At 31.2% G+C, this 16,492-nt stretch overlaps 2 protein-coding genes and 1 long non-coding RNA gene across 3 annotated transcripts; 1 reads left to right on the top strand and 2 right to left on the bottom strand.

The window, feature by feature from the left end:
- The first annotated feature begins 509 nt into the window (after positions 1-509).
- LOC129899585 (protein CUP-SHAPED COTYLEDON 3-like) lies at positions 510-6,970 on the top strand. Its single transcript, XM_055974591.1, has 3 exons — positions 510-749; positions 4,422-4,687; positions 6,426-6,970. Exons 1-3 carry the CDS (start codon positions 581-583, stop codon positions 6,837-6,839), a joined length of 849 nt encoding a protein of 282 aa, XP_055830566.1. The 5' UTR covers positions 510-580; the 3' UTR covers positions 6,840-6,970.
- A 907-nt stretch (positions 6,971-7,877) lies between these two features.
- On the bottom strand, positions 7,878-12,784 carry LOC129901023 (putative late blight resistance protein homolog R1A-3). Its single transcript, XM_055976130.1, has 4 exons — positions 12,580-12,784; positions 11,964-12,057; positions 8,144-11,875; positions 7,878-8,022 (listed from the first exon to the last, which is right to left on the bottom strand). Exons 2-3 carry the CDS (start codon positions 12,024-12,026, stop codon positions 8,150-8,152), a joined length of 3,789 nt encoding a protein of 1,262 aa, XP_055832105.1. The 5' UTR covers positions 12,027-12,057; positions 12,580-12,784; the 3' UTR covers positions 7,878-8,022; positions 8,144-8,149.
- Positions 12,785-14,938: 2,154 nt separating this feature from the next.
- LOC129901024 (uncharacterized) lies at positions 14,939-16,226 on the bottom strand. The gene is made up of 3 exons (XR_008769741.1): positions 16,184-16,226; positions 15,169-15,231; positions 14,939-15,043 (listed from the first exon to the last, which is right to left on the bottom strand). It is a non-coding gene; the product is annotated as an uncharacterized LOC129901024 (long non-coding RNA).
- Positions 16,227-16,492: the final 266 nt, after the last annotated feature.

The raw sequence follows: 16,492 nt of genomic DNA, 5'->3' as shown, positions 1-16,492 counted from the left end.
CTTGGAGTAGATCCACCCCGACCTTTAGTATTTGCATTAATTAGATAATAATTCAGGTTCAAGCCCCGAGAACGGATTGATATCGGCAAAGATCAGTTTACTCCCAATAAAGAATTTTCGATCTGAATTTAAATTTATTGAATTCCCAAAATGAATATCAAATATTAAATAAAAAATCAAATTAATCAATTAATTTCACAAGTATTAATTTATAACTTTGATAAAAATGGTAATTGATCTGTTATAACCAATTAAATTAATTATTTCTATTATATACATAAAAAAAAGTCCTATTATTTTTTTTTCTTAACTATGCCAACAAAAGTAGATTTCTTGTGACTTTGGTTTATCATGAAAGTTCCAAGAATATACAATAACTAACTTTACACAAACATAAGCTGCTTAAATTATGTAACTAATTCCAAGTGGCAACGTGTTTTTTTCAACCTCTCCCACTATATAAATACACACCATTTTTATATATCAACAAAAATATTCCCTTTCTCTCTTTCCAAATCCCAAAAAGAAAAGAAAAAGATCTACCTTTTTTTTCTTAATTACAAAAGTTATTTTATTAAAAATGGGATTAAGAGATATTGGATCAACTTTGCCACCAGGATTTAGATTCTATCCTAGTGATGAAGAATTAATTTCCCATTATCTTTACAAGAAAATTGCTAATCAAGAAGTTATTAAAGGAACTTTAGTGGAAATTGATCTTCATATTTGTGAGCCATGGCAACTTCCTGGTAAATTTCTCTTTTCTTCTTATTTTTTTTACGCGTATTCAGAATTTACTGATTCGACCAGTAATTCAAATGTCATGACATGTTCTTCTTGTTTTTTTTTTCTTTTAGTTATTTGTGTATTCAACTGATCCGGCTAATAATTTAAATTTATTGACATGTTCTTTTTGGTTTATTTTTTTATTCATTTTTGCATTCAAAATTTACTAATTCGACTAGTAATCCAAATTTCATGACATGTTTTTTTTGATTTATTCCTTTAGTTATTTGTGTATTCAGAATTTACTGTTCCGACTAGTAATTCAAATTTCATGACATGTTCTTCTTCTTCATGTTCATTTTTTTTCTTTTAGTCATTTATATATTCAAAATTTACTGATCCAACTAATAATTCAAATTTCATGACATGTTCTTCTTCCTTATGTTCTTTTTGTTTTTTTCCTTTAGTCATTTTTGTATTAACAATTTACTGAATCGACTAATTTAGTTACATGATGAGAGGTTCTTCTTTATGTTAATTCTTCTTCTTATTGTTGTTTATGTTCTTGACAAATGTTTTTAAATCCATTTTTATACAAAAGAGAGGTTCTCCTTGATTATATATTCTTCTTCTTCCTCATGTTCTTTTTTTTGAGTATTCAGAATTTACTGACTCGACTCATAACTTATAATTTTTGACATGTTCTTATATTCTTTAGTTATGCATATTCAAAATTTACCTATTCAACTAATTATCTCGATTACATGATGAGAGGTTCTTCATATTAATTCTTGTTGTTATTCATGTTCTTGACAAATGTTTTTTTCTCTCCTTCATTATGTGTATTCTTTTTCTTTTTCTTTTATTTTTATTATTCAAAATTTATTGATCCAACTAATTATATTAATTACATAAGGAGAAGTTACTCTTCTTCATGTTAATTCTTCATCTTCTTGTTCATAATAAATGTTTTTCTAGTTCAATTTTATACAAATGAGAAGTCCTCCTTAATTATGGATATTCTTCTTCTTTATGTCTTTATTTTATTCAAAATTGAGTGATTCGACTAATTATTTCGATGACACGAAAGCTTCTTCTTCTTTCTCTTTAATTATTCTTAATTATTATGTAATATTTTTCTATTAGACTTTGACAAATCATGATTATGTAGCTATTTCTCTTTTATTTAAAAATTGTTTAAATTTTATTATATTTTCATACTTTTTTCCGCCTGTTTTCTGCGTCTTTTATTATTTTATTTTTCCTTTAAGAGTGAAATTAATTTGAAGGAACCTTCCTAAGTTAAGTGGACACACTAACTTCAAAGAAAAGGATGCTTTTATTATATTCTGCTTACAGCTTTCTTAATTTTTATGTCAGCTAACTTTTGTTTTCTGTTTCCTATTCGTATTGATATTTGTATTGAGATTTCGATCACAGAACATAAAGCTTATTTAAAGAGAAACTATTACTTCTTAGTAATTTTTTTTTATACAGAATCCAAACCTGAAATCTTATATATGTGGTTGTCTTCGCGTGTAATCATTTTCAGAATTACGTAGCACTTAATAACGATGGCTTTGTGCCTAGACAGCTCGCATTTCGTAAAAATAAAAAAGACTAGGACACCCCCTTCTTTTGATTTATGTTGCATTAGTCCCATAGAATGGGGTAGATAGGAGTTAATCAGTAATGGTAAAGCGTTCATTTCAATATCTATAAACGGTGACAATTGCTCAGTCTGTTTGATCAAATGATAGATACGAAACTCTCCTCATTCTTTGGATTTTATCAATCAGATGAAAAAAAAAGACTTATCTTTTTTACTATGATGATCAAAAGTTATTTTTCTCTATCAAATTTTCTTGGAATAATGATGTCGAAAGGGGAAATTTCGAAAGAGAAATAGTTTTAATCATTCCTTAGAAGCTGGATCTTTCTCTCCTATTAAGTCACGTGAAGATGCAGAATAAAAAAGAATTCGTTTATTCGTCTTATTATTTATTATATATATATTTATTAATTAATATTATAATGTTAAACAAATTAATATTAGCGATGGGGTCTTACTAAGACTTCTTCAGAAAAATCTTTATCCACCTATATCTATAGTATTATTTATATCTATATACTATAGATATAGAAGAGATAGAAAATACTATAGATTATTTATACAATAATTTTTTCATTTATAAAATAATTATAGGTAAATTCATATAATAAGTGTTAATGGATAATTGAATAAAAAAGGTAACTAACCCGTTATATTTTTACAATAATATAGTTTATAAGATTTTAATATTTACCTTCGCATATATTTTATACGTTCTTTTTATGAATTATTTTTGTTTCGAAATATTTTACACTAAATATAGTTTAATAAGGAATGTTATGAATTTCTAAGAACATATTTTTTTTCTTTTCCAAAATAAAATTCAAGAGATGTAAAATGTAATTTATTCTTTCTACCGGAGGGTTTGAGCAGAATTATATATGAGATGAATACTTTAAAAACATATACTTTCTTCGTTTTAATTTGCTTGCTCTACTTTTTTTTTTTATATTTTGTTTTAAAAAATGTATTTTTTTACAACTCTTTAATTTTAACTTTCCACATGATACATTTAATATATTTTTAATTTAAGACCAATAAGATTCAACTTTTTGTTTTTAATTAGTTAAACTTCATGTCAAGTCAAAAATATGAAAAAGTATTTACTTTTTGTTTTTTACTTTGTTGCATACAAAGTATTTGCCTTTTTTTTCTTTTCTAGATAACTACTTTTGCTTATTAAGAACAGTTTCATGTTGTTACTATGATATATTCTCTCTTGCACCTATTGTTAATCAAACATCAAATGATAAATCAATTAAAATAATCTTCATTTAAATAGATTAATTAACTGAGGTACTTAGATATGAATTTAATTTTCACGAGCATGAATTTAGTTAATTAAAGAAAAATTAAGAATCAAAACAAAATGTTCAAAGTCTTAATTAACTTAATATTCTTTTTGATGGTTTACCATTTTTATTAGGTGAAGACATGAAAGTGATATGGACTTCCCACCATGTAAATAATTCTACTATTTATAACAACCAAAGAAAAAAAAAGTTAAAAACCCTTTCTTTAATTTTTTTATTTTTTATTTTTATAAATTTTCCATTGCTTCACTTTCACATTTACTTTCTCAGAAGCTTTAGGTAAAGAGGCCGAAACAAGCCTAGTACTATTGTTTAGCCTTGAATATATTTTCTTTGTCATCCACAGTTATTCTTGTCTCTGAACCGGTTAAATCGTGTGGTCATCTCATCTAAACATTTAAAGCATAAACAAATAGCACAATTTTATTTACTTTGCTATGTCTTCAACTCCCCCAACCTTCACGTACATGCTTGATTTTTTCCCCACCAGTTCTTTCTGATAATAGATAGTTGCGAGACTTGAAATTAGGACATCTATCTTCTCCGATGTCATGTTAAATTATGTAACCATCTTATCTAAACGCTTAACCTATCAGAAAAATCATGCTTACCATCCACATTGATGAATTCGTCATAAAACCGTCACATATTGCAATGACCTAGTCCATCGTCATAATTAATATTCCGATCACAAATTCATTTTTTTTCTTGATTGTGTATTATTATTCCTTTTTTTCTTCTCTACTAATTTTACGATATACTTTATGTAGAAGTGGCAAAATTAAATTCAAACGAATGGTATTTCTTCAGCTTTAGAGATCGAAAATACGCAACTGGTTTTCGAACAAATAGGGCTACAATTTCTGGATATTGGAAAGCTACTGGTAAAGATAGAACAGTGTTTGATCCTCAAACAGGTGCACTCATTGGCATGAGAAAAACTTTGGTTTTTTACAAGAATAGAGCTCCTCATGGGAATAAAACAGGATGGATTATGCATGAATTTCGTCTCGAAAATCCTCATATACCTCCTAAGGTAATTAATCTTTTTATAACTTCATTAAATTTTAACTTGTGACAACATGTTAGTTACTATGTTTATATGATTATCAATATCACTATTAGAAAAATCAGAATTAATTTCTGACAAACATTTCCATCAGAAATAGTTGGGGTGGCGGGTGATCGAGTATCATTCCGATGGAAAGTCTTTCAGAATTTATGATTTTTTATCTAGTAGTGAATTGATGCTTATCGTATATAAAGATTTATCTGTGATTACTTTATAAGTAGCATGATGATGGTGTAAAAATATTCTTAATTACTTTATAAGTTGTGATGGCAGGCGATCTAGTATCATTCTAATAGAAAGTCTGTCAGAATTGATACTTATCGTATATAAATAGCGTGATGATGGTATAAAAAGTATTCTTAATTGAGTTATTAGTCCACAAAACGTAAACTTCAATTTTATTTCCTGAATTTAAGTTTTATACATTGACACTAGAATAATATATTGTCCAAACATACACAATACACAGTTTAAAAAGATCTTTTAAGTATTAAGAATTTGTGGTTTAGTGTGATACTTCAAAAATTGATTTGAATTGTGTCTTAATACAAAATGACAAGGTTATAACCCATACTTAGGCAATTAAAAGTGCGTAACTATCATGAACTTGAGTTAGAAGAAACATGAGGAGACTTTTTAGTTACATATAGAAATAGAGTAAAAGTCAAGTGTCTTATGTGGCATGTTGAAAAAGTATTATCTCAAGACAAAGTGACAAATATGTTCTTTATAAGAAACTTCTTAGAAACCTCCTAGTTTTGAAAATAATGGATGGTGTCCAGCAAGATTCTATATAAGTTATATTCCCCCCCCCCCCCCCAATTTATATCGCATTATTTTTATTTTAGTTTATCTAAATAATAATCACATTTCTTTATTTGATAACTATTTAATAAAACCATCTCTGCATTTATCCTTATTTGATTTCACCTAACACTTACTATGAGGAAAAATCAATATAAAATAAATATTCAAGTGACTTTTATAAGGGTAATTTGGTAAACACAACAAAGTCTTATTTTATTTTTTAAATTTTCTGCCTGGTCAAATGATACATGACATATAAATTGAGACAGATGAAGTATAACATAGATGATTCAGAATTTGAACTTTATAAATTTTGACAGCTCATTATCTGTCACACCAAACCTCTAACCTATCTCATACATTTAATGAATTTCTCAACACATATATAGAATATGAGCAAAAATTATTATACTTTGCCAAAGGCCTCCAATAAACTATGTATTTTCCTGAGATAATATATATACAATTATAGAGATTTTTACGTAATAATGTAGTTTAACTTGTAATAGCATGTTGGTTTTTCTTCTTCGATTACCCAATAATGCTTATCTTATAAATCGACTTATAATTATCTTACGAGTGCTAATTGTATAATTATATTTTTCACTTGTATTGCATAGAACTTAAAGATGTCTGCATTGTTAGGTACCTACAATTAGAAGTAAGTTCTAAAGGATTTAACTTATATGTATTGATAACATAATTCTTTTTATTTGTAATCACATGTATTTAACGTGTGTATTTTATTATATGCCTAATCATACTTTTTTATGGATGGCTACTTATATTATAAAAAATTTCCATTGCATTGTCAGTTTATGAAAGTTAAACTGATCAGTTCAATAATATTATTACATAAAATTAGATCTAACTATAAGTTATCATATTTGAACAGGAAGATTGGGTATTATGTCGAGTATTTTTCAAAGGTACTAAAGATGAAAACATCAATAGTACTAACAATGAGAGTACTAGTATCACATCTCTCAATATGGACAACCATGAAGCAATCATGCCTAAGTTATTTCCCCATGGTGGCGGCGGAAATCGTCCATCAGACGCGCCTAATTTCTCGAATAACTTTATCCATCAAAGTCAGAACTCGAGCATTAATGTTCAATTGTCACAAGAGATAAACAAAGTTCTAGCAAATGAAATGATTCACTCAAAATGTGGCAAGGAGGATGAGTTTGGGTTCTTGTTTGACATGAATTATTTTGATGAATCAAGTTTACAAGATGGAGGGGTTCATTCTTGCCTTGATGGGGACATGAAATTTGAGGATGAAAATAGTTTGGTTTTTATTTAAAATTATTAGTCATAGTAATTATTGATTTGTTGGATTATATTGTTTGTAGAAAAGAAATACATTAAATATTATTTGTAGAACATGTGAATATAAATATTAGTGTTTGCTTGTGAGTTTAATAAGATAAAGAGTTATATATGATTGATTGGATGGTATTTTTTTTTTTAGTTTTATTCAATAAATAATTATTCACAATCAATAGGTGAGTCCTTACCTATGCTCCGAGCAGGTAGATATCGATAAACATAATGACTTATCCACCGTAGCTATTTCCTCTAAGACAAAATGAGGTTCTTGTTGGGAGATCTATTAGTAATTGGCCCGTGTTCATACAACAAATCAAAAATTTAATTTGGAGAAGTTAAAAATTAAATTGATAATACACACATATATATCAAATGCCAGTACTTTTTTTAAATAATGATTTGATGGAATTATTTTTCTTTCTACTTTTATTATTTTGACTTTTGTGTAAATGGGCAATAATCAAAATATTCTCTGATATCTTCCACAATAAAGAGAGAGCCTATCCTTGTTATTAAAGTTTCACTAGTTTCTTATATTTGGTCACTCTTCTGTTTTTCTCTAAACATAAAATTCATTAACAAAATAATTTATATACACATAATGTAATATATATTTACAGTATCAATATTTTAACTTGTTATAATTTATAAAACATACACTTCTGATTTGCATTCAAAACTAGTTTATAAGTATCCAAACTTTTTCTATAAAAAATTAAAAAAATCAAATATTTATTGATCAAATCATTCACTCTATAGTCTGATAAATCTTTTGAAAAATCAATTAATCGGTTGAGAATAAAGTTAAAAGTCATGTTCTATATGTCAATATCGGCAACAATAAAATTTATATTAGGAGAAAAATTAGTCTGACTTAAAAATCGTGAAGGTTCAAGTCCCTCTATTCCTAAAAATACTATTTTACATACCTCACTTTTCAAATAACTGTATCCTCCAAAAAGAAATCTCCAACTTTTTAAAAAAAATTATAGTCAATTTTTATACAAGTAAAATTTTGCTCAAATTCTACATAATATTCACAAATAGTTCAATTGAAACTTTCTTCAAACACACTTATAGACATTCTTCTCTTTATTTCCTTGGTTGGGCAGCAGTGTTCTGACTTCCAGGAAGAGCCACATCAGAGAGGATGGCTACTGAAAGCAAAATTTCTAAGTACAAATGTTGTATAGCAGACCTCAACTACAAATGTATATCTTTAAAGATTTACAACAACTTGAAAAAACTGAGATATAGAATAAATTCATTTGTACTTACATATTTTCACAGGACTTCAAGCTTGTCTTCTCCTGTAGTATCTTCAACATATTGCTTAATCATCATAGCGGAATCTTTAAGTTGACGGTTATATTCAACTTTGATAATTTTTAATGAATAAATATCACCAAAACAAGGTGGAATCTCCTCAAGCTCAGAACAGCCCCACAGTACTAATTTCTCAAGAACGGGAAAGGATTCCTCTCCAACCTCCCACTTGGCAAGAGTCACTTCATCCAAGTTCAAAAATTTGAGATTCTCAAAGGTGTCTTCCTCTCCCATGTTCCATTCTCCCCCCTGGATGATTGTGTTCTGAAGGGTCAAATATTCAAGGTTGGGCAGTCTCGCTATTGTTGATAGCGAATCAGATGTCAGAGGAAAGTCAAACAACTCCAATTGTTTCAAACTCGCAGGGAAGTGAAATTCCCATGGCCGCTTTGTGGCAGCAGAGGACCCACTGTCATTTATGTTTGAACTTTCAAAAGCTACAGTGAGGTCTTCTAGTTCAGTTAGGAAATCCAATTTCGGGAACCAATATTGCTCTGTTGAATAATCCCATGATTCCTTGAGATCAATTCTAAGATCTTGAAGATTGGGAAACCTTTCAAAAATATCCTCTGTGTCTTTTGAATAGGAAAGCTTGAGATTCCCTAACTCTCTCAAGCTCTCTAACTTTGTGTCCTCTGCTATCAGTATTGATTCATCTGCATCCAAATCAAAAAAAGAACAAGCACTTATGAACAGCACTCGCAATTTTACAAGATCCCAAATTCTCGGTAATAGTACCAAGGTTGATCCTTTATTAGACATCATCAGCATTTCTAGATTCCAGAGGTTTGAGAACGACAAAGGCAGAGATTTAACTTCTGTCCCAATGCATAAGAACCTCAAATGATTCAACATGCATATTTCATTCAGCAAAGAATCTTTCACCTCAATTAAAGATTCATCCAGTACCAACACTCTAAGAAGCCTCAAGTGTCTTAGGTGAAATGTATCAGAAAGACGGTCGTACAGCTTGTCTCCATTTATCCTCAAAGAATAAAGGTGTTTACCAGAATGCCTTTTCTTATTTGAATCGAACAGTACCAAATCGTTAAGCTCCAATAACTCAATGTTATCAATGGTCACTATACGTGGCATCAAATCTGAAGAAGAAGATGGAGAACTTGAACTTATTGAGTCAAACAACTTTTCCTTTCTTGCTTTTATCAAACAAAAGTCATGCACAAGATCATGAAGTTGGAGAGTCGGGTCATCACCTATCTTATTGAAAGGAATTACCAAGCTACTGGAAATTAAGTTATCCAAATAAACCTTCATCACTTCATCCACACTCTTCATCTCTGTCTGCTCCACAAGTCCTTCAGCACGCCATAAATCTTTCACTAACCCGATTTCCATTGCAGTGTCCTTTGGAACACTTGCAAGGTAAAGAAAACATGACTTGAGGTGATGTGGTAAATGGTCGTAACTTAATTCTATAACCTTCATCACTTCCACTTCACTGTTCAAAATAAAGGAACTCAAATTATTTCGAACTTCAAGCCACACAGTTTTTTTCTTTTCCTTCCTTGCTACAACTCCAGCAATCAGATCAGCCACCAAAGGAAGCCCTTTACAATTTTGGGCTATTTCTTTACCAACATCCAACAAATCATCAGGGCAACTCTCGTTTCCAAATGCCCTTTTCTCTAATAACTCCCAACTTTCTTCTGATCTTAGCAATCGAAGGTTAAGAGGATCAGTGTGGATCATTCCATGCAAAGCCACTTTCTTTTCTCGAGTCGTCAATATAATTCTACTTCTTTTCTCAACTACAGGAAAAGGTCTTGTTAATTCATCCCATGTAGTAGTATCCCACACGTCATCTAAGACAATAAGATACCTCTTTCCATATAGTTGTTTCCGTAGCTTATCAGCAACATCAATATTCTCATTCGATTTTGAATCAGAGCCATTAACTTGATTAAAAATTCTATTCAACAAATTCTTCTCGCCATACTTCTGGTCGACTGTGCACCATGCACGAAGGTCGAAATGACTAGAAACTCTCTTGTCATTGTATACTTTGTAAGCCAAAGTAGTTTTACCTGAACCCGGCATACCAGTGATCGGAATGACATCTAGATATGCCGGTCCAGTGGTGAGCTTTCTAATTATCAAGTTTGTCTCCTCCTCAAAACCAACAATTATTTTACCAGTTGTCAATGACTTGCTTTCAACTGGCTTCTTGGGAGTGTTTACAACAATGAGGCTCTTGTTCTTGGGAATCTTCTCAAGTAAATAGGAGATGTCTTCTTTGATAAGCTTGATCTTTTTTATGGTAATGGGAAGTGAGAAAATAAGATGTAAGAGACCATTATCTCGAACAATAATTGAATCAATGACATCTTTTGCCTCATATGCCAAATTTAAAACACGTGCCCATAGATCTTTATACAATTCTTCCTCAATATTTGCAAAAAAAGATCTTATGAATTCCAGATCTTCTTTCACCAGCCCAGTTTCTTCCTTTACCAAATCAATTGAATAAGCATTGGAATCTAGCAAATCTTTTAAGTGTCTGAGTAGAAGATGCATGAAGAGTGGTCCATCACTCATGGGGAAGCAACTTTGAGGTGAGTCTGGGGATTTCAAGTAAACATGCCTGAGATCTCCCTTGAGGAGTTCGATATCATTTAGCAAGTCTAGTGTTGTACGATCTGTTTCATTGGTACTCTCTTTCTTCATTGATTTCTCTTCTAAGCCCCAAACAAGAGTTGATACCTCCTTGGTAAGTGCTCCAACACGTGCCAAGAGATCAAAAAATGTGTCATGATTAATCAAGTCGGTAGGCATGTCAGTAAGAATAATCAACAGGAACTCCATCATGACGTGAATGTCTCGAGCTCTTGAAATGCTTGGTTTAATTACAGCTACCATGTGCTCCTGTAGATGATTCAGATATTCTCTAAGAATGTCTGGAGAGATTTCCATGAGTTGCTTAATGAAGCGTCCAACTTCTGCTGAAGTTGAAGATTTCAAATGTGTATAACATATGTCCATAACCTCCAATTCAATTGGAACAATCTTCAAGAGTAGATGTTCTAACATGATGAGGTGAGAATCTTCATCAGTCTGATCATCCTCATCTAGATCGGAGAGTCCAGACTGTCTAAGACTCTCCCAAAGAAAGAGTCCTACTCTCTCAGCCATGAGTTGAAACTGAGGCAAGACATATTCAACAATCTCGTGCTCAACGCAACCATTCACTATCAACCCATGGAAATCTTTCATGTTGCCACACACATTCTGAAGAATCTCATACTGAGTCTCTAACGGAAACTTCTGCTCAGCAAGAAACTTGGATAGATGATGGAGATTCAGGAGGAGGAAGTTCAACTGCTCCTCAAGCATGGTGGCACTTGATTTAGAATGATGATGTGAGCTGATACAATGACCGATATTAGCCCTGAGGCTAGCAAGGACATGATGCATGTCGTATTTACACCCGACGTTGTTGTCAATATCATACAGAATTGATTGAAGCAGATTCTCAACCTCTTGTCCTTTGACATTCATTACGTCTTCAAACTGCTCCAAATCGGAATAAGAAAGCTGGATGTATGTACAAATAAATGCCAGCTCCGATTTCAGCTTTTCAAGAGCTTTTTGATTTTCCTCATTCTTTAATCTCTCTAGGAAATCCAGAACATTGGCAATGTCCTTGCGAAGAGCAGAAAATAACACCTGCCAAAAGATGAAATGTCATATTAAATTTTCAAAGGCACATATCTACAACTCAATACTTTAGAGTTTACTCTATCAAATAACACACCGATGAATTGTTTGCTTCCTGTAATTTCTCTCTTTCTCCTTCATTATCTTTTCCTTTTTCCATGATTGTAATTTTCCTTTCAAGTTCTCAAGACCTGATGCATAAAAAGTAGATAAAACTTTATTAGGAGAAAGAACATGTATAATGGATTACAAAACCAAATCTCCCATTAATCAGTTTCGAAAATCATCTTGTGAAGAAATCTGATAATCTCATTTTTGGATTTTTATTAGCATTACTATAAACTATTTCGTTATCTTAGAAAAAATCTAAAAGATATGCTTCTACACACTCCGCTTTCTCCAACCCCCTCAGAATTCACCCGCACCGGATATTAATTTCAAACTAATACAACTTATCATGGGTAAGTAATAATTTAATGAGATGAAAATATACATTACATTAATTAACCACGATTAAGTGATAATGTCATGCATGATTGATTTGTTGTAAACAGTAGGTTGGTGTAAGTATTTAGCCCTCTCTCTTTCTGCTGCATTTTGTTTCCTTTTCTCTTTGTGAGATCCAACTAACCTACCAACTTGTTTCCATAATTTTACTTCAATAAAGATGAAAGTATCAAATACTAAACAAACTATTAGATGAGTTGACTAACCTTTTTACTTGATGAAAATATCCTCTGCTTGCTTTGTTATTGCTCAAAATTCTGGAACTAAACACAGTGTGTGTATGGAGGAATAATTAATGACACCAAATCATTGTGTTTGTTGGGTTTAATGCTTGTAAAAAGACCAAAATACCTCTTTTGTTGGGAGATGTTTGGTTGGGGTAGTGGAGAAAATAATATTACAAAAAGACCAAAAAAGACTCTTTTGTTGATTGGGGGTAGTGAAGAAAATAATCTCAGTATTAAAATATTTGTAGAGAAAATCATTCATATTTTTCCTCATAATTGTATATTAAGAAAAATTATAAAGTTAACTTAATGCTACTGCCAGAAAGGTCTAAAAGCAAAAGCATGAATCACTTGTCTGCCACAAAGTCCAAAAGGTTACACTTTAAGAGGATTGATAATTAGATATAGATTAATTTAATACTCTGCTCACTTTCATTTCATTTTTGTTTGAAACTATTTTTTTATTATTCAATCCAGATATAATATTAATATTTAATTAGAAAGCTAATCAAAATTACTTATAAGAATACTACTGATCTGCTCACTTTATATTACTTTTTACATTGTGTTTTTTATTTGACACTATTTTTCTTATTATTCCGTCCAGATATAATATTAACATTTTTATAATTTCTTAATTAAAAGCTTTTATTTCTACACAATTACTATGATATGTTTACATTCACAGTTTCTAAAGGTTCGATTTGGTACTCCTTCCGTTTCAATTTGATTGTTTGGTTTTGACTTGAAACAGAGTATTAAAAAAAAATTCTGCACTTTGTGATCTTAAACTAAAAATATATTAATTGTATTAAAATATCTTTTAATCTCGTGGTATTAAACATATCACGTGGAAAATTAAAATTAATATTAATATTTTTATAATTTCTTAGCTAAAAGCTTTTATAGTTTTTAAAACATGTCATATATACCCAACATCCCTTCTATATTTTGTTAGTGTGGGACTTTTTATCCTAAGTTGGGGAAGTTGGAGTCTCACAAATCTTATGATTTTTAACATGCCACGTTAAAAGTTGAAAATAAAAAAAATTAAAAATTAAAAAATAAATTCTTTTTTAAAAGAGATTTAAAAAAATAAATTAAAATGGAGAGAGTACTACTTTTAGTCAATTAAACTATGGTTAAGGGGTTGTCAATACTAAATTACTAGTGAATCTGAATATAAAGATATGTATTAAGATTAACACATTTGAATCTACATACATATATTCAATATAGACATTTGATCCAAGGAAATGGGGAATTGAAGATAATGTCGCACATCGTATTAGTGGAAGTTTGCCTTCAAAGTCTTGTGTGAACCAGAGCTGCTCATAACAACGTACCAAGCTCGTCTAAAAATCCTTACTTGTTGACTAAAAGGCCAAAAAATACCACCAACATTTAGGGGCGAAGTGTTGGTTAGTCAAGAATTCTCATGTTCGAAAGATCCAAGCTGTAGAAATGAGGATGCTGGATATTAAATATCAAGCCCACCTTGAGTTGTTTCTATTTGACAAACTAGAGGCAACACTTCCAAAACAAAAGGAAGAAAGCATTTCTAGGAACACTAACCCTATGCATCAGGGTTTCTAAAGGAGATAGACTTTCTACTTTGAAGAATATTAGGAACACTACTCAAACTTTACCTCATTTGGTGTACCAAAGCTTATCAATCCTATACTTAATGGACTTAAAGTTGCCACCTGCAGAAGAGAAGCCACGATTAGAAGTCAATATTTTTCTCTCTCAGTGAGGTCTTTCAAAATTTCAGACAGTCACTGGCCGGAATGGCCGAATCAACCGGAGGACGATCTCCTCTGGTAACACAGAACAATACGTTGATAACACAACCTACTATATTACAAACCGAAATATCAAAGAACAACAATCACAATCAAACCTTTGCCAATCTTTTCAAACCCACAAACTCAGAAATAGATAATGTCAAAGTACCATCAAAACAGATCTCATACATCAATGGGGAACCATTTATTGCCTGGAAATCCAATGAGATTCAGCAGATGATACAAAAGGAGAAACTACAATATGCAGTAATTGGTAAGTTTTCATATGACAACATTGATATTAAAGAACTAAGGAAGGTAATTCCAACACAATGTGGAATCAAAGGAGTACCAATTATAGGACTACTAGATGAAAGACATATTCTGATCCGACTAAATTTTCTGGAAGACTATGTTAAAATGATGTCAACCCCTATTTATTACCTAAAGGTGCATGATAGGTATTGCCAAATGAGATCTTTTATATGGAATCCATGGTTCAACCCAAAGGAAGAGACATCAAAGGCTGTAGCTTGGATAAGCTTTCCTGAACTACCACCAAATTTTTTTGTTAGAGAAGCAGTCTTCTCCATAGCAACTGCAGTTGGAAAACCACTGACGGTAGATATGGCCACAGCAAATAAGACAAGACCAAGCTACGCAAAAATCAAAGTTGAGGTCGATTTGTTAGCAACATTACCAAAAAGGATTAACATTGCGGAAGAAGACGAATCAGGAATACTAAAATCAAAATGGGTAAGGATAAATTATGATTACCTACCAAAATATTGCAAGCACTGTAGACTCCAAGGTCATGAGGAGAAGGAATGTAGAAGTCTTAATCCTGAATTGGCAAAACAGTTTAAAGAAGATTTTCGAAAAGAAAATGCACAAGGAATTGATACAGAAACTCAAAATAAAGAAGGCTTTCACGGAAGAAGGGGAGGGTACTTTACTGGTAAACAAGAATGGATGCAAAGAAGGAGCAAATACAAAAAGGATAAATCAGGGATTATAATTGGGGAAATGAGTCCAATTAAGGAGACAACCATGATAAATACCAATCCATTTGCAGCACTAGAAGAGATCCCACAACACCAAGATATTGTGAATAAAGAACAAGTACCACAAGAAGATACTAGAACATGGATTGAGAAGAGTTTCTATACCCACAAAAACCAAACAAAGGAAACAAACAATATCACAAATGATACAGAAGTAACACAGGGAGACAACTTCAAAAATGATCATGAAAACCACAACAAACACTTAGAATCATCTACTGATCAACAAAGACCAAATGACAGTGTAGAGGATATCTTGTCTGAACAAACACAGACACCAAAAAGAATCCTCCAAATAGAAAATGCAACATCAAGTCTTCAAGAGGAGGAGTTTGAACAGAACAACAAGAGCACCAATCAATCCAGTATGAACAGTAGCAAGACCACAACCACAAGCAGAGGGGAACAATCATCTGATGCACATACAAACATGGTAAAATTTCAAACCCCTGATCTAAATCAAATCCAGCTAGAAAAGGAAAACAATAGTCAAAACAAAGATTTGCATCTAAAAAATAGTAATAACAACTGGTGGGAAGGGGATAGACAGAAGGAAAATCAGCAAAAAATAACCAATACTACAAACAACATGGAAACTGAGGAAACCAGACAAAGAAATATAGAAGGAACAGAGGAAATCCAAGATTTTAACAAGGAACAACAGAAACAAGAAATATCAACAAAACCAAAAGTAAACATAGAAAGAAGTAACAGAGATTTAGATGAACATACCTTAGAACACAATCTTGAAGCAGCTTTGAGAGCAGGAGATATATCACCAAAATATATTCAAAAAGGAGGGAAGGAGAGGAAAAAAATATCAAGAGAGACAAGTGTACCACCTGGAAATGGAGTACATACAAGAAGGCAGATTAATAAACTCAATAAACCATGATTAATAATCTCATATGGAATATTAGGTCAGTCAATACCATGGAAGCCTTCACAAGGTTGATAAAGCTTAATCAAAAACACCAATTTGGATTCATAGGTTTAATGGAACCTTTTCAAGACTCAGACAAGATAGAAGAATATAGAAGA

The sequence above is a fragment of the Solanum dulcamara genome, chromosome 8 (assembly GCF_947179165.1).
Source record: "Solanum dulcamara chromosome 8, daSolDulc1.2, whole genome shotgun sequence".
Lineage (NCBI taxonomy): Eukaryota > Viridiplantae > Streptophyta > Magnoliopsida > Solanales > Solanaceae > Solanum > Solanum dulcamara.
Note: the sequence above shows the minus strand (reverse complement) of the source record. Positions and strands in the feature narration are given on the sequence as shown.

Coding starts and splice junctions, on each gene's coding strand:
- LOC129899585 (XM_055974591.1), top strand. CDS start 581: ATGGGATTAAGAGATATTGGATCAACTTTGCCACCAGGATTTAGATTC. Junction 750..4,421: donor TGAGCCATGGCAACTTCCTG/GTAAATTTCTCT, acceptor TACTTTATGTAG/AAGTGGCAAAATTAAATTCA. Junction 4,688..6,425: donor ATCCTCATATACCTCCTAAG/GTAATTAATCTT, acceptor ATATTTGAACAG/GAAGATTGGGTATTATGTCG.
- LOC129901023 (XM_055976130.1), bottom strand. CDS start 12,026: ATGGAAAAAGGAAAAGATAATGAAGGAGAAAGAGAGAAATTACAGGAA. Junction 11,876..11,963: donor AGGAAGCAAACAATTCATCG/GTGTGTTATTTG, acceptor ATCTTTTGGCAG/GTGTTATTTTCTGCTCTTCG.